Source organism: Rhinopithecus bieti, unplaced genomic scaffold, assembly GCF_001698545.2.
Source record: "Rhinopithecus bieti isolate Rb0 unplaced genomic scaffold, ASM169854v2 scaffold_23868, whole genome shotgun sequence".
Classification (NCBI taxonomy): Eukaryota; Metazoa; Chordata; class Mammalia; order Primates; family Cercopithecidae; genus Rhinopithecus; species Rhinopithecus bieti.
The window spans coordinates 394,583-411,868 of record NW_016811202.1 but is presented as its reverse complement, the minus strand read 5'-3'; the positions used below and the strand labels follow the sequence as shown (position 1 = coordinate 411,868).

At 56.8% G+C, this 17,286-nt stretch overlaps 1 protein-coding gene across 1 annotated transcript in view; it reads right to left on the bottom strand.

Moving 5' to 3' along the window:
- Nucleotides 1–17,286, bottom strand: part of CAPN5 (calpain 5) — a 57,188-nt gene that overhangs the window by 26,582 nt on the left and 13,320 nt on the right. Inside the window, 5 exon segments of the mRNA XM_017893578.1 lie at nucleotides 3,554–3,685; nucleotides 12,615–12,656; nucleotides 12,658–12,699; nucleotides 12,702–12,754; nucleotides 12,757–12,820. Coding sequence (XP_017749067.1) covers nucleotides 3,554–3,685; nucleotides 12,615–12,656; nucleotides 12,658–12,699; nucleotides 12,702–12,754; nucleotides 12,757–12,787 — 300 coding nt within the window. The 5' untranslated portion in view covers nucleotides 12,788–12,820.

Genomic DNA, 17,286 nt, shown 5'->3' with positions numbered 1-17,286 from the left:
TGGGGAGAAAGGGATGGAAGAGGGAGGGGAGCAGGCAGAGGGGGTGGACTGAGGCTTGTGGGCAAGGGAGCAGGCAGGATGCAGGAGGCTGCGGTTGGGGGCTGGGGCCACTGAAGTCCACAGACCTCTGGGCAGCCATCAGACACCTTGGGAGGACCCACCCAAGGCTGGATGTAGCAATGAATACAGAGGAAAAAAGCAAGCTCTAAACTTGCAGATGTAACTGCAAAAATGTATACGAAAAAACAAAAGGCTGGGCACGGTGGCTCACACCTGTAATCCTAGCACTTTGGGAGGCTGAGGCGGGTGGATCACCTGAGGTCAAGAGTTTGAGACCAGCCTGGCAAACATGGTGAAACCCCCTCTCTACTTAAAATACAAAAATTAGCCGGGTATGGTGGTGGGCACCTGTAATCCCAGCTACTCGGGAGGCTGAGGCAGGAGAATTGCTTGAACCAGGGAGGCAGAGGTCGCGGTGAGCCATGATCACACCACTGCACTCCAGCCTGAGCAACAAGAGCAAAACTCCAACTCAAAAAAAACCAAAACAAGCAAAATCCTCTTTAACACCAAGTGGAAAAAAGGACTAGAAGGAAACACAGAAAACCCTTAACACTGATTGTGCCTGACAAATTAAAACCTTACGTGACTTTGTACATCCTTGTACTTTTTCAAGCCTTCCATCCCCAGGATCTACTATGGTTGTCAGGGCACAGCTGGTGCTCCATCCGTGTGTGCTAAGGGAACTGCTTGGTAACTAAAGAGCAGGAACTGCTAATACAACCAGGTCAGGGACAGAGTGGGAGGCATTTTTAAATGCCCTCACTGGCCTCTCCCAGGCCCCACCCAGGGTTGCTCACCCCAGCACTCTCTCCTAGAGACAACCAGGCATTCGACTGGGACTCTGGTCACTTCCATGCTTATTTTTGGCCAGGAGCTGCCTGACCCCCCCCGGGCCCAGGCCTGGCCCCGTGGCTCAGAGCAGGCGTCAGGTCTGCCCCTGTGCCTGGGGCTGCCCCAGGCTCCAGAGAGGTGAGCTCACAGCCGACCTTGGCTTAGGCCAGGCCAGGACCATGGCAAATGTTCAACCAAACTGTTGCAATCCTGATTTCAAGTTCCTAAAACCTGGTCACCTGAAGTCCACTGCCCTGCCCTTAGGGAATGTACCATCAAGTCGGGGAAGCTAAAATGCCCCCATCAGGGATCCCGTAGGATCAGGGCAGAGGCTAAGAGATGTCTGGCAGAACAGAGAAGCCGGTGGGGCATCTGGAAGGGGGCAGGGGAGGGAATTTAACAAGTGCAGAGTGTGAAAGGCAAGGGTTTGCCTTCCTCTGGCCCCTTTAATCCTCCACAACCCTGGGCGCTGGAAAGGTCAATTTACACTGAGGACAAAAACAGCTAGCAGCGGACCCAGCCAGCATCAAATCCAGGTCAGGCTGGCTTCGAATCCTGTGAGGAGTAAGGGTGGCTTCCTGTGGGGGGGGGGGTGTTGGGGGCATATGTGTCGAGGGTGTGATGCTCAGTGTGTCTGAGGCTCAGAATTCCCAAGTGTGAGGTGGGGAGGGCAGGGGTGCAGCTCAGGCTGCGCAGCACCCCCACTGCCCTTCCATAGAGAAAACAAGGAGGCCCTGCAGGGCAACAGGCCCAGAAAGTGAGGGGTGACAACAAACAGAGCCTAGTCAGCAGGGACGAGGGAGGGAAGGTACAGTAATGAGCTCCGCAGGGCCCTGAGCCTCCTTCTGGGATCCATGGGCTAGCACCACAGCAGCACAGGAGGCAAAGCGCAATTAGCCAGGAGCACCCAGAACCACCCTGGGCTCCCTGGGATCCAAGCTGCTATAGATCAGCCTCTTGGCCCTGGCAGCCTCCCAGACCAGCCAGGCCAGGTGCCCCAACTCCCTGCAATAGGAACCTTTGGCCCACAGATAAACACGGGCCTCCTACCTGCAGTCCTGGGCCCGCTCTTCACTGGTGAGAGGCAGAGCTGCACCAGGAACCGCTTGGGGCCAAGCCCAGGGCAGAATACACAGGCTTCCACCTACAAATGGCCAGACAGATGGCCTCCCCAGGAGAGGACCCAGTGGAGTGAGGCCCAGCACCACAAAGCCCTGGGAGGTCTGGGACAGCAAGGCCGACCATGGGGCTACTGGGTGGTAGCTGAATCCAACAATTTGGAAAGGAGCTCTGCTCCCAAAACTCTCCTGAGCCTTCTCTACTCCACGTCCCTGGTGGCCTCAGCAGGGACATATACGTTGGGCCAATTCTGCTCATGGGGAGCTCACCTCATGGGGGAGGTGAAAGATAAAACAGGCAATTACAGGGCAAGGTGGGAGGTGGGGACAGCCCTACAGGATGCCCATGTGCCCCTTCAGCCCCTGACTGAGCCCTCATCTAGCACGGGGTGGGCTCTAAGGCAGGGGGACCTTGTTCTGGGCTCAGAGAAGGGGGTGGGAGCCTGGAAGCTGGAGAGTGAGGACCAGCCCGACACCCAGAGCACAGAACCAGGCTCCAGCCCTCTGTGGGCCTTCAGGTGTAAAAGTAAAATGAGCCAACGCATGGTTCTTGGAAGTCGTCCTGGCTCAGGTGCCCCATGAATATCCACATCCACACGCTGCAACTGTGGCCTCTGCCAAGGCCCCAGGGGCCCTACAGCAGGCAGCTGCTCTTACCCTGCAGGACCATTGGGGCTAGGCCCCAGGGATGCCCACCCTGGAGTGGCTTTGAGAGGTCACACCCCCCGTTCTGCAGACTCAAGAGCAAGACAGCTATCAGAGTCTCAGCCTCGCCCAAAGGCACGGTGCGCTCCCTCTGATGGCCAAGGGATACCTCAGGATGAGGAAAAACTCAGTCTTGCACAGGAGTACCTTACCTGTATGTTCTATGATATTAATTATCATAATGCTGGTAGGCACAGCCACCTTTGGCCAAGCACCACACCACACAAGGCTCGTTGAGTGCAGCATCTGGTCCCACCCTCACCACTCCCCAAGAGACAGCCACTCAGATTGTCCTGATTTTACTGATGAGTAACCTGAGGCCAGCTCCAAAGCTACCAAGTGCTAAGGCTCACTGCCAAGCCCTCGCTTGGAACCGGGAGTCGTGAAGCTGGGGACCGCCAACCCACCCTTGCTCAACAACTGGGGAAAGTCAGGCCCAGAGGAGGACAGCGACCAGCCAAGTCACGCAGCAGGTCTGTGTCTGTCAGGGGTCTCCTGAGCCCCACCAGTGGTGTCCACTGCACACTAAATGTGAGGCACACAGCTTCCACATTTCACAGGTGTGTGTTAATCCGCCAAGTGTTCCCAACAGCGAGGGCGGGGAGAACATATCAGAATGACCTTGGGAGCCCCACAGATTCCCAGTGCCTGCCCAGCTGGAGGGTGAGGGATGGCAATTCTGACGCTCGGCCAGAACTGGGGTCCCCCACCCCATCCCTGGCACAGGCTTTTGAAAGTCTCATCTGCCACGTTCAGGTTCCACCTGTCTGGCAGTGAGAGCTGCAGGCTGCGTTCACACTCCCCAGCACCCTGCCCCACCCTGCCCCAGGCCTCACCTTTTGCCACAGCGACTCCCGAGAGGCAAGTGACGAGCAGGCTGCCACAAACCAGCAGTTGCCCACCTGGCCCTGGTGCAGGTCGTGGGAGCTGATGCCATCCACAAAGAGGCGGGGGTCCTCGCAAATGTCCTGCAAAGACGGTGAGGAGACAGCGTGAGGGGCTGAGAAGCATGCAGATGCCCCCCATGGCAGAGGACATGGCAGACACAGACAACAGACACAGACTTGCTGTGTGACTGTGAGCATGGAGAGTCACCTGCCTCCCACCACAGACTCGGGGCCCCATATGGCCCATCTGCTCCCTGCTTGCCCCTCACCCCATGGTCCTGCCTGGGATCCCTCTCCCCTTCCTGGCTGGAGAGTGCTCCTCTGCTAAAGGTTTGCTGATGAAGAACCTGTGGGAAGAGGTCAGAGCTCCAGACCCAGGGCACTGCCTTCCTTCTGCCCGCTGCGCCCCTCCCTAAGCAGCAAAAGCTCCGTTCCCTTCCTTCTCCAGCACCAGCAGCCTGAGTGCCCACCCCTGCCAGTCCACAGGGGCCCAGGAGGATTAAGTGGGGTGGGAGTGCAGGCATGGGGCAAACACCCAAATCCCATGTGGGGAGCACAAAGTGAGGGGCCAGTGGGGAGCAGTGGGCCAGGCCCCGCAAGGCACTTGACTCATACAGTCTTATATCTGATCCTCATGCCGCCCAAGGAGCGAGGAGTTGTCATTCCATTGTATGGGTGAGGAATGAAGGTTCAGAGAGGGACTGTGACTTGTCAAAGGCACACAGCAAGCAAATGCTCAAGTGGAACAAAAACGCAAGTGGAGTAAAAACTTCGTCCCCTCCCCTCTCCTCCGCTCTCGTCCCCTCCCCTCTTCTTTTCTTTTCTGACACAGTCTCGCACTTTTGCCCAGGCTCGAGTCTGGAGTGCATTGAGTACAGTGGTGCAATCTCGGCTCTCTGCAACCTCCACCTCCTGGGTTCAAGCGATTCTCCTGCCTCAGCCTCCCAAGTAGCTGGGATTACAGGGGCCCACCACCATCCCCAGCTAATTTTTATATTTTTAGTAGAGACATGGTTTCTCCATGTTGGCCAGGCTGGTCTCAAATTCCTGACCTAAGGTGACCTGCCCACCTCGGCCTCCCAAAGTGCTGGGATTACAAGCATAAGCCACCGCACCCAGCCTCCATTTTTATTTTCTACAGACCGGCGGGCATGGCCCAAGAGGCTGCTCCATGAGACGTAGCCAGGGAATCCGGCCAGGGCAGCCACTGACCAGGGAATGATCCATGAGCAACTGGCTGCTCTCAGGCCCAGCACTTCCTAATTTCTGGAAGCCCCTTGCCCTGCCTGCCAAGAGAGAGGCAGCCCAGGGGGGCTCCAGTACCAGCTACCCTCTGCACCTGACCCTGCCCAAGGAGCTCTGGCTCAGGCTTTCCAGCTCTTCCTGCGGTGGGAGTATTTTCCTTAAAAGCCCCCTGAGGCAGTGCTGTGAGAGGCAAAAGCATGGGCTTTGTTTTCGGATTGGAGACTGAATTCCAGCTCCTCACTCAGCAGTCTGGCGAGCTCTCAGTGCCTCAGCTTTCTGATTTATAAAGTAGGAACAACGATTTCTTTATGTTGTTGGATTTGGGGTTTGTATTTTTTTTCTTTTTTTGAGATGTGGTCTCGTCTGTCACCCAAACTGGAGTGCAGTCACAATCACAGCTCACTGCAGCCTCAACCTCCTAGGCTCAAGTGATCCTCTGGCTTAAGCCTCATGAATAACTGGGACTGTAGGTCCACACCACCACAATCAGCTAACTCTTAAATTTTTTGTAGAGATGAGGTCTCACTATGTTGCCCAAGCTGGTCTCAAACTCCTGAGCTCAAGCAATCGTCCCACCTCAGCCTCCCAAAGTTCTGGGATGACAGGCTTGAGCCAATGTGCATGGCCAATAATTTCTACTTTGCGAGGAGAAATCAGTGTATGTAAAGTACCAAGCCCAGGGCCTGACCCAAAGCGAATGGAAGTCTCCTTCAATGTTCAGGTGCTAGGAAGCTATGCCCAAACCACCATGGGTGGCTCCAGCACCAAGAGATGCAACCAGGAAGGGTCAGCTCACCCTGTGTTCCCGCAGCTGTAATCATCCCACGCCAAGGCCTGAGCCTCAGTGGTGGGGCCTGGCCTGATCCCTAGCCCTGGCCCAGAGAACAGAGTAGGCCCCTCCTCCTCTCCCATTGCCTCACTGAGCTGAGGAAGCCACTGCTCCCCAGGGGTTGTGGGTACCGAGGAGGGTGGGGACAGGCAAACACTGAGACATGCCTTTCATGCACCAGGCATCCTGCTAGCACCACAATCCATCCTCACCATGGCACTGAGAGGTGGGCAATAGTTCCCTTTTACAGATAAGGAAACTGAGGCCCAGGGAGGTTGAATACCATGCCCTGGCCACACAGCATGGGCAGATGGCAGCAGCCCTCTGCCTGCCTCCACTCCAACAGGCACTCCTGAACTAGTTACATCCCAAGAGCTTCTGCGATCCTACCACAGGTGGCCAGCAGAGGGCGGAAGAGGCAGGAAGACAGAACTTGAATGTCTGCTCCCTGTCTACTGGCTGTGCAACTTTGGGCCTCACCCGTGCAGACGAGATAAATGACCATCCCTACAGGGCTATGTAGGGACTCTACAGATCGCGGAGCAGAGCAGTGGCAAGAGAAAATGGGGCAGAGGGCCCCTAGTTCCCACCAAGATGGGGACCCTGCTGTCACCTCTGCCCAGAAGAACCAGAGTTTTAGAGGGTCAGAGAAAAGGCTAGAATGCCCCCAAGGGCATGAGCAGCTCCTGAGACCTGGCCCCTCCTTCCAGATGGCACCACAGGGTGCCCCAGGGCCAACCTGCACAGCGGCTTCTGCAGAGCACAGGTCTAGGAAACCCAGTGAGGCCACTTGCTCTCATCCATCCCCAAGGGCACCCCCTCAGGAAGCACAGGCAGGAAGAAGGGACTCGCCTCCCCTCCCTGCTGCCCTCCTATCTTCCCTCCCAGCCCTGGCCCACACCCCACAACCAGCCCATCCTCTGAGCCAGAGGGAGCTATGACTTAGCTTCTGTTCCCTGAGGCCAGGAGGGCAGGCAAGATGGGGAAGGGAGAGGGGCTTCCACATACGGAGGACCCCAGCCACATCCCTGGGAAGAGAAACAGCTACCACCTGCCATCACCAGGGTCTATGGCAGGAAGTGACTCAGGTGTCCCTCCACTTTAGATCCTCCCAGCCAGTGTCCTAAGACAGACACACGACTGCCCCATCCCACAGAGGAGGAGGGTGAGCCCAGGACAGGGCAGTGATGTCCAAGGTAACAAGGCAAGTAAGTGGGCCAATCCGATGGGACGCCCTAGGTCTGCTGGGCTCCCAACCAGGGTCTCCCCACACTGAGCACCACAGCTGGGGCAGACCTGAGGTGCAGATCCAACCAGATCTGGGCCCCAGAACAGGGCTCTGGCCCCAGACACTTCTCCAGTCCTTGAGAGACAGACGGAGCTTGGGAGTCGCGATTCCCAGATTCCATCACCCTGACTTGCTGTGGAAGAGCAGGGACCTGGGGGCAATCGTGCAGCCTGGGAAGGAGCAGACAGAGCAGAAGGCAGCCAGGCATGTTCCCACTGCCAGGAGAGGCTCAGGGTCACCAGCTCTCACCAAGAGAAGCCACTTGAGGTTGGTGGCACCTGGAGTCTGCTCTGGAATCCAGGGGCCACCTTGGGGCACCTGTAAAGGAACAATAGAAGAAATATCTCATGATGTCTGGGCACCTGCTATGTGGCAGGCACCGTGCAAAACAACCCTGTGAGTGGGCACAGTTGGCATCCCCTTTTTACGGATGAGGAAACCAAGGCACAGAAAGATTAAGTCACTTGCCCAGGGCCACACAAGAAGAGGTGAACTGAGATTCAAATTCAGGCGGTCTGGCTGCAGTCTCCAGGGGGACTAGGCTGGTTGGTTGGTTTGTTTTTTAGATGAAGTCTCACCCTGTCGCCCAGGCTGGAATGCAATGGCGCAATCTTGGCTCACTGCAACCTCCGCCTCCTGGGTTCAAACAATTCTCCTGCCTCAGCCTCTAGAGTAGCTGGGATTATAGGCGCCTGCCACCACACCCAGCTGATTTTTCTATTTTTAGTAGAGACAGGGTTTCACCATGTTGTCCAGGCTGGTCTCAGGTGGGCTAGGTTTTATGGGTAACAAAGCCATCCTTCCTTCACCTGTCACCCTGCACCTGTCCTAACCCAGATTAGGGGGTGTCTCACTAGATAGCAGTGAGACCAAGGGGTTGGGGATGCCCAGGCCCTCACCCCTGCCACCATGGGGCCAGGCTTCTCAAGTCCAGTGTTTGTCCTTCCACTTTTCCTGGGCCACTGGCTGGACATAGGTCATAGAGTAAGTGAGGGGAGGTCTCTGCCCACAGGCAGGGACCTTGAGAAGGAGCCAGGCCCTGAACCTCCATGTGAGCAGGGCTGTGACAACAGGAGCCAGAGATAAATCAGAGGAAGCTGCCTGGAGGCAGTGATGCTGGCAGAGCAGGCATGGAGAGTGCTGATAAGCAGGAAGGTTCAGGAGGGAAATGGGGACCCGAAGTGTACTGAGGCAGACGCTGCCTCCAAAGCAGTCCTCAGGTGCCCAACCACCTGTGCTCCCTTCCATCCTTGTGCATACTCGCTGGGTTTCCTTAGGGTCCCCATCACCAGCCTGTGAGCGCCTAAGCAGGGCCCAGGCCTGACTTTGCCAACTTCCACGCTTAGCAAAGCTTGGCAGGTTCCACTGGGGCTGCGGACAGGTCCCTGGGAGGGAGGGGGGACAAAGCGGTGCACAGGATTGGGCTGTACAGGGGCTGCCCCTGAGGGCTGGAGGTTGACCATTTCTCCAGTCAACACAGCTCTAGGACAGCCTTCTGCACCTGCAGTCACCGCTCCCCTGCTCAGCCCCTCCCAGCCAGTTAAGACCAGCTTCACCTGACAGGCCACAGCCTAGCCCACCTCCCTTCTCCCTTTGTGGCACAACAAGAAATTCCGGTTTCTAGTCCTGGTGTACAAAGCAAGGCAAGGCAGCAGACTGGATCCATGGCACCTGGGCTGTACCTGCAGAGGCTCCCTCCACGTCTGTCCTCCTCCCCCATTCTTTGTCCATCCAGCTTTACCCCAGTCACCTCCCGCCTGGAATCTAGGATCACAGAGGGAATGAACTAGACAGTGGGAAACAGGTCCAGGAGGGACGTGGGACTTCCATCTGGAACTGGAAAGGGAGCTGTAGCCTATGGCCCATCCCCTCTGCAGAAGACTTGCCCTCCCCCAGCTCTACCTCCTTCTCCTCCATGGCGGTCCCCACCCTTCAAGGCCTCTGAAAGCTCTCCCTGACCCCACTGAACCCCATCTCTGAGCACATGCCCAGAAGGGGGTCATTCCTGGGCAGTTGCCTCCGCCTCCCCGTGCTGCCAGGCCTTGCTGCAAACTGCCTGTTTTGTGGCATGAAAAGGCCTTATGTTCAGGGAGCCCAGGAGTAGGGCCATCTCCAGGAAATGGCTTGATGGACAAGAGTCCCAGGGACTGGGCTGGGGCTGGGGCCCCCGAGACTGCCCCGGGGGAATTCCGGAGGTTCCAAACTGGCGTCTGTTCATTGGACCCCCACCCCTCGTCCCCTCTGCATTCCACCAAAGGCCCTCCAGGCTCATACACAGACGTGGGAGAGACAGCGCACTGGATGAGGGGATGCTGCCCCCACAGTGGTGACAGGAGGCCGCCTACGAGGGCCCTAGCCCTGAGTGAGGAAAAAGGACACCCTGAGCTCCCAGGCCTGGGGACAGTCCCCATTCTCCACGCATCTCCTCAGCCAGGCCTGTGAGGGGCCAGTGAATGACCACTGTACTGGAAAGAACAAAAACATAGCGAGCCTGTGGGCAAAGGGTATGGGTTCAAGGCAAGTGCCCAGGTCAGCACCCAAGAGGACAAGGCCTGGTCCTACCTGCAGAGTCAATAGGAGATGGGATGTCTCAGCCAGAGTGGTTCTAGGTCTCCAACACAGGGTTGCCAAGTAGAAGACAAGCAAGAGAGGGGAACCAGTTTGTCACCTGTCTCCCATGTGTATGACACCACAAATATCTCAAGTCATTTCAGTTTCCAGAAACTGCGACCAGCAAGAATTATCCTTTCCCAATTACAGATGAGGAAACTGAGGCCCAAGTAGGAGTGACTTGTTCAAGGTCACACTTCTAGTGAGGTAGGGCCAAGGCTGTAGTCAAGTTCATTCTGGCTCAAAAACTAGCCTTGGCATTCCATCTGAGAGGCAGGGAGGCTGGGAGCCTGGTTGAGGAGATCCTCCAAGAACAGAGCAGCCACTATAAGGACCAACTCAGCCAGGCGCAGTGGCTCACGCCTGTAATCCCAGCACTTTGGGAGGCCGAGGCGGATGGATCAAAAGGTCAGGAGATCGAGACCATCCTGGCTAACATGGTGAAACCCCGTCTCTAATAAAAATACAAAAAATTAGCCGGGCATAGTGGCAGGCACCTGTAGTCCCAGCTACTCAGGAGGCTGAGGCAGGAGAATGGCGTGAATCTGGGAGGCGGAGCTTGCAGTGAGACGAGATTGCGCCACTGCACTCCAGCCTGGGCGACAGAGCAAGACTCCGTCTGGAAAAAAAAGGACCAACTCAGAGAAGAAGCTGGAGGGGATGGACTGGCATGCATGCAGCACGGCTTCCCATTTGTAAACAGGCAGTCACAGGTAAGACTTCATTAAAACAAGGCTGTCTGAGGCCAAAGTTCCCTCTCACTGGTGAGCAGCTGGGCATTACTAATAACCCACTGGGCTGGGCCTGCCTCACTGCTGAGCCAAGCCTGCTTGACTTCCTGCTCCACAAACCTCCCATCCCATTAGTGGGACAGAGGCTGCCTGTCCCGCAGGCCTGTTGCCAGCCAGTAGGCAGTGCCTACACACACGGTTTAGGAAATCCAGGCAGTGCCATGGACCATCCACCCCAGCCTGGTCTGAGTCCCTATCGATGCTGCCCCATGGGCTCCACTCACACAGTTCTCTGGACACCAGCCACCATATGTTCTCTGCCACCTGCCCCCACATCCAGGACAGGGCAGCTCTGCGTGTCTAGAAAGGGCAGGACACTGAGTGAGCCAGCAAGGAAGGCAACGAGAGGAGGAGGTGTGGCAAGGCTCCTGAACCCGCAAGGAAAGGGGCTCAGAAAGGGCAGCTGACTCCCCTGGTTCATGCAGCGGGAGAGTACCAAGTGGACCAACCTGGCGTCTCCTCCTTTCACCCAGGCAGGCCCAGCCTGCTCGCGCCAGGCCTCACCAGCCTCTTTCCAGTCCATCCGGGCAATGGCCAGAGGGCAGGAGGGAGTCAGGATGGGGCAGCCAGGCGATGGAGTGGGAGGAGGGTGAAGACCTCGAGTGCCCAGCCCTCCCCGCCGCAGCCAAGGCCTCACAAAGACCCTTTGAGGCCAGCTCCCTCCCCACCTACTTGACAAAGGAAGAGAGGAAGGCGTGGGAGAGGGGTCCCGAGAGGCAGAACTCTTGTGGCCAGGCCAGGAGGCTCCTGGGCCTTCCAGAGAGTCAGTACAGGGCCAGAGGGTCTGTTACAGCTCTTGGGACTGAGGTCAAGGGCACCAGGGGCCCTTTATCTGGTGTCAGGAAGGTGGGACGCAAGGAGGCAGGGCTCCTGGGTCCTCACCTACCCCTGCTAGCAGCTCATGGGGATCTAGGACACGCACCTTCCTCTCTTGGCCTCAGTTTCTCTGCCTCTCAAAAGTCCCAGTCCAAGGACATCTACAGGGTATTTTCAGTCAGAAGGGACTCGAGATCATAGCCTGAGAGGGAAACTAGAAAACTACATTTCATTTTCCCAAAAGCCCAGAGGATCACAGGGAACTTTGGAAAATGCAAATCTGACCCTATCACAGGCTGCTGAAAGCCTTTGCCTTAGAGGGACCTCACTACCCACAGAGCAAGGTTGAGCATCTTGGCCCCAGATCTGCCATCCTGGGCACGGCCCTCCGCAGGCCCACAGGAGCCTAAGGGGCTCTGACCTGTGAGTTTCTATTCCCTCTGCCTTTTCCCACCCAGCCCTTTGGGCAAAAGCCTCATCACCCTTCACCTCCAAGACGCCTCCTCTGATTACTGGGCTGTGGGAGTCACAGCCTCCTCCGGCCCTGAGCATCCTTGAGACAGCATGGTCTCCTGCTCTGTGAGGGGATGGCCCTCACAGTGTCACCAGCACAGCCCTGGAGGCCAGGGAGGGGCCTGCGCAGTAACTTCCAGCCGCTTCCCCTCCACCAGGCCACCAGGGACCCCACTCTGCAGGACCCACAGACAAGCAGCGAACCCCTCCCCAGCCCACCCTCACACCCAGGAATCGGGGTTCATGGGGATGAAATCACACCACAAGGCCAAACATTTCTGTGTAACACACTCTAGCCTCAGGGACCAAGAGGAGCGGTCGGAGAGATGCCACCTGTTCATCATTATCAATATCCATGGTCCCGTACTGGCTGCCAGACTGTGTGTGGAATTTGGCATGCATTACCTCTTTTAATTCTCACAACCACCCTATGAAGTAGGTACTACTATTTTTTTTTACTATTATTATTATTGATTAATCACCATAATAAATACTTTTCATTTCTACCCCAAATGACTATTTCAAAATCATGATGATAGCAATCAGGAAAGCAAATTCCTTACATTTGGATGTCAGTCTACATTTTACTAAAACGGTCATATCCACATCACCCCATTTTATTCCAAAATGACCCTCAGTGGGGCTGAGGTTACTGCCCCATTTTCCTGTGAGGAAGTGGAAGCCCTGAGAGGGATGAAGGCCTGGCTGGGCCTCAACCAATCCAGTGGTGGGCACAGGATTACAGCCCATTCTCCGAGCTCCCCATCCAGATCAAATCTCACCATTTCAGCACCCTCACTTTCTCAGCAGCCTGGGGCTAAGGATGCCTCCTACCGCCACTCCAATGTCCCTGCAGACCCAGCCGTGTGGGTGGGCCTAGGCCTGCTCACCCAGCTCCAGCTGGGACCAGACACTGACCTTGGGCCGCTTCTCACCTGACAGTGGCCCTGGCGTGCCCTTAATAGTAGAGCGAGTCGTCAGTGGCAGGGAAGAGGGGGTCCTCTGAAGAAGCACCTTCCTGCTCAGTGCAGCAGGCGCCCTCAGGGCCGAGTAGTTCTGTCCTCATAGGGCTTCTCACGCACGGAGAACATGGTGGTTGCTGCCTCAGGAGGGAGGGGGAACACCTGGACAGGAAGGCAAGAAGACCGTCACTCGTTGGAGTCCCTGGTCCTGCTGGTGGCCCTGTGAAATTGGGACATTCATTCCAGCCCCCATAGTAACAGGCAATAGGAAGGCTCAAGAGAGGCATGGATGCCTATCCAAGGTGCACAAGCTGGTATATAGGCAGAGCGGGACAAGCAGCCTGACTTCACAGACTGGATTCCTCTCGTTTCTGAAGCTCAGAGGCAATATCCATTGGGCCGCAGGCCACTCAGAGCTCAGGCCTGGCCCAGAACTGGCACCTCACCTCTGCTGCCTTCCTTTGACCAGCCTTCCATAGTACCCTCCCCAGACAGAATCAGACCAGTGCGGCCAGCCTATGGCAGCTCCTGCTGGTGTGCCCTCCCACAGGAAATGCAGCGTTGTTGCCTCCGGGTTTCCCTCCCATCCTACCTAGAGAAGCGGCAACATTTTCTGCCTGGTGGCCTGTGGAAAACCTTGCCCCAGGTACCCTCTCAGCATCATTCATTCATTTCTCCTCCAGTGCCTCCCCGCCACCCATGCTGCTTTCTCACAGCACGCTCGGATAGATGCCTCCAATTTCCGTGGGGAGCAGGCCATGGCTCCTTAACCCCTCCCTACATTCCTAGGGGCCCTGGTAGGGGTAGAGGGCCCAGGCAGGGGGCAGGGCAAGGCAAGGAACATGTGCTGGTAAAAAGGGACTCAGCATATCAGTGTGGCCCAGAGATGCTCAGACGGCCAAGCGCCTGAGTGACCACCCATTTATGACCCCTCCCACCCCATCCCATCAAAACTCCATCCTTGGGCTGCAGTGCAGCCCAAAGCACCCGATTCTCCTCTTCCTGGGGCCTGCCAGTGGTAATCAGTGCAACCCTTTGGGGGTAAAGGCCACATTTCCATGCCCAGCCCTGACGAAACCAGGACATAGGGTGGGTTGGCTGTGGGGGCGATTATCTGAGAGAAGACCGACATGAGTGAGCCCCGGCGGCACCTGCCGTCCTGCTATGGGTGACACCAGACAGGTCATGTGAACTCTCTGAGCCCGTTATCCGGCTCAGCGACTGGGAAACTATGCAGCGCTACTGCGACCTCTCTGGAAGGAGTGAACCATTAATGAAGGCTGAGGAGCCCGCCAAGCCACACCAGTGGGGAGAGGAGTTGAGAGGGAAGAGCCGAGACACCCGGTGTCCCCAAGAGACGCCCCTTTTCCCTGGCAGATGTGCCCTGTGTACTGCCTGCCAACAGTGCCGGTGGCACATACGGCTGTCCAGCTTCACAAAATACAACTGAGGCAGTGAGGTGAGGTGACCTGCCCCTACAGCTCCCTGGAAACCTGGCGTCTGGACAGGGACCCAGGAATCCTCCGACTTCAGTACCACCCGCCTTGGCCTGTGTGACCCTAAAGCCTCTCATTCGCTCAGGTCTCCCCACAGTCACCATGCTGAGTCTGTGGCTCACTGGGAGCCTCACGTGGAGGGAAATAGGGAAGGGGAGAGACAGGAAGTGGAAGAGGCGAGTACGGCAGTGAGCACTGGGCACGGATGGACAGAAGGGAGGGCGAGGGGCCCACTGTCCTACTCCCACCTGCCAAGGGGAGCTTGACGCAATTGTTCCCCTGCTCTGCACCTGAAGCCATTTCACCTTCCCTAGCCCCATATCCGTACTGGGGCAGTGATGTGAGCCTGAGCCAACCACTTAACTTCTCTGCTGCCCTCTGCCCCAGGGAGCGCCAGCAGCCCTGCCCCCTTCCCACCCATGACTCCTGCCTTGGAGGCCTAGGGAGAGAGAGAGAGCCCACAGAGCCAGCTCCTGGCTTCAGGCTTCCTGTGCACAGGTCACACGAAGGAGCATCATTAGCACCAGACGGGTTCCGGCAGGCGTCAGCTCAGGAAGCAATTTAAGCTAAAAGAATTAGATCAGAGGAAGCTGAAAGCAGGAGCCCAGAATTAGCTCCTTGCAATTCCAGTGTTTCTGAGCCTAGAGGGCCCAGAGATGGGGAGCAAGCTCACCCAGTGTCACGACAGCCAGGCTGGTAGAGAAAGAGGGTCTGGTGTTCTCCAGGCCCAGGAATGGGGCCACCGCCTGTTGGGAGGGTTCCACTCCTGGGGAGGACGGAAGGGAGGCCAGAGGCCACGAAGGAGAGCTCAGCTAGGCCATATGGAAGCTGCACAGGCGGCCCAGGCCTGGCTGGCTGAGGGGTCTGATCCATTGCCCCATTCCTCCAGTCCTTACCGCCTCCAGGCGACTTGGCCTTACTTATTGTGAGGTTCTTCTGGCCACCCAGCCCTTGCAGACTGCCCTCTGCACCCTTCCATCTTGCCTCAAGGTCACCTCCCAGTTTATCTATGGGGCCATATACCCCCATAGGTGCCAGCTGTCCTCTGCTAGCTCCAGGTAGAGCACTGAAGGCCACTAGAGAGACACAAGGCAGGCTAAGCTTGCTCCACCCAGGCCTTTTTCTTTCTGAGGCCGTGAGCTTAGGCCTGCAGCACTTCCTGTCTCCCCTGGGTGTTTCAGCTGTTTGGGCCAAGCAGGACCACCTGAGCCTTCCCAGCTTGCCCTGTGCGCCTGACTCTTCCCTCCTCCTGTCAGTTTCATCCCCACCATTCTCCACCTCTGGGCTGAAGCTCCAGGGCTTGGAGCTCCTGCAGCTCTCACAAAACTGTTCCTCAGGGCCTCTGCACACAGTGTTTCCTGCTGGCATGCTGGTGCCGGCCTGGGACAGGCTTAACACTGTACCCCATCTGCACATGACTTGTCTGCCTCCCCATGCTATCCTCATGCCTCCTCCCGGGCAGGGGCCATGTCCAGCTCCTCTCTCTATCCCCAGGGGTCCATGGTGAGGCTTCTAGGGACTGAGTAGCTGTGTTGCATGAACCAATAAACGTGAGTGTAGGTGGAATTCCCCCTTCAAGAAGAGAAAAAGGCTCAGAGAGTGGCGAGGCTCCCAAGGGAATCAGTTTTTCCACAATCACAGCACGCACTCAGGTCTTGCTGCAGCAGGGCCCACCCCTTCACCCTGGGCGCAGCCTGGCCTCTCCTCTCCTCTCCTCCCTGATAGCTGTTGTGCCAGCCGGTGCCCGACATCCCCATATCTAGTGCGGTAATGCCTAGCACATTCTGCTGCAGCCCGGCCCTTCTCCAGCTCCTGAGACTCAGCCCGGCCCCCGCTGGCCCTGAGCAGTGCCGCATCACCTCACTGGTTCTGCATGGCCCTTGTCTGGAAGAGACAATTGTGCCAGGAGCTCTGGGCCACGTGAGGAGCCAAATAATACCAGCCACCATGCAGAGCAAGACAGCACTCTGTATCTCTTTCAATGCTCTGTGCCCTGAGGACTGACAAAATGTCGAACATGGCAGTTCGACTCCTGGGCTACCCACGATGTGTCCAGACCCCATTGCCAGGCCTGGGGGGGCTACCACAACTTGGGGTTCCTGTCTGAGTTGGTCTATGTGTGGCCCAACAGGCACAAGGCCAAATGGAAGTATGTCAAAGGAAACAGTTCATGCGCAGTGCTTCAGAAGGTACGAAAAGACTATCTTTATTACACCATCCAGGCGCACCCCCTCAAAATTGATACACAGTGCTAACTGGGCCCTGCTTTGGGAATGCCTAGTGAAACGAAGTCTGGAGGCTTGAGATCTGCATAAGATGCTGCAGACTCTGGACAAGTTCCTGGGATGTTCCCATTCTACAAAACGGCTTAGCTGGTCATTCATCTCCAGGGGAAGGCTCCACATGATATCAGCCCTCCTCCTCCTGTGGCATATGGAGCGGTGAGTCAGACCCGCCCTGTACAGCGAGGCTCTGTGGTACCGTAAGAGTGGAAGTTCTGAGTTGGATCAGAATGAGGGGGGCTGGGGGTGCTCACCGGACTTCACCGGAACCCAGACTTCTGGCAGGTCAGTTCAGATTTGAGTTTGCATCTCCAATCTGCATCAATTTAGCTGCTTGTGTGTCCTTGGGGCAAGGTGGGATACTCCCTATGAGCTGTCAATCCAGCAAGCCTCCTCTGAGCCCTACATTGGGGTTCCATCTCTAAGGTGACAGATGACGACAAAAGAAAGTGGTATCTGTGTCCTAGGCCTGCCTTAGGGAAGCTTAGTCTGTCCCTTCACCTGGGACATGGTTGGTACTCTCTTCCGAGGCTGTGTGGCCTAGTCTGCTGTTCCTGGACCCTCTGAGGTGGCAGGACAGCCATGGCTTGTGTACAGGAATAGAATAAGGCCTCATCTTCCAGTGGCCTGATACCCGTGAGCCTTCCCTGGACCACCTAAGCCATTTTGTAGATGGGAACACCAAGGAATTTGTCCTTGAGGCAGAAGCCAAGGCCAGGGTCCAGAGCTATGTGGAGGGGCAAGTCACTTACCCCTCTGAGCCTCTGAGAGACGGGGTCATGGAGTCAGCATCAGCCCCAGGGGTATGATAAGAACCAAGGATACAGCTGAGCCCAAGCCCAGAAGCAAG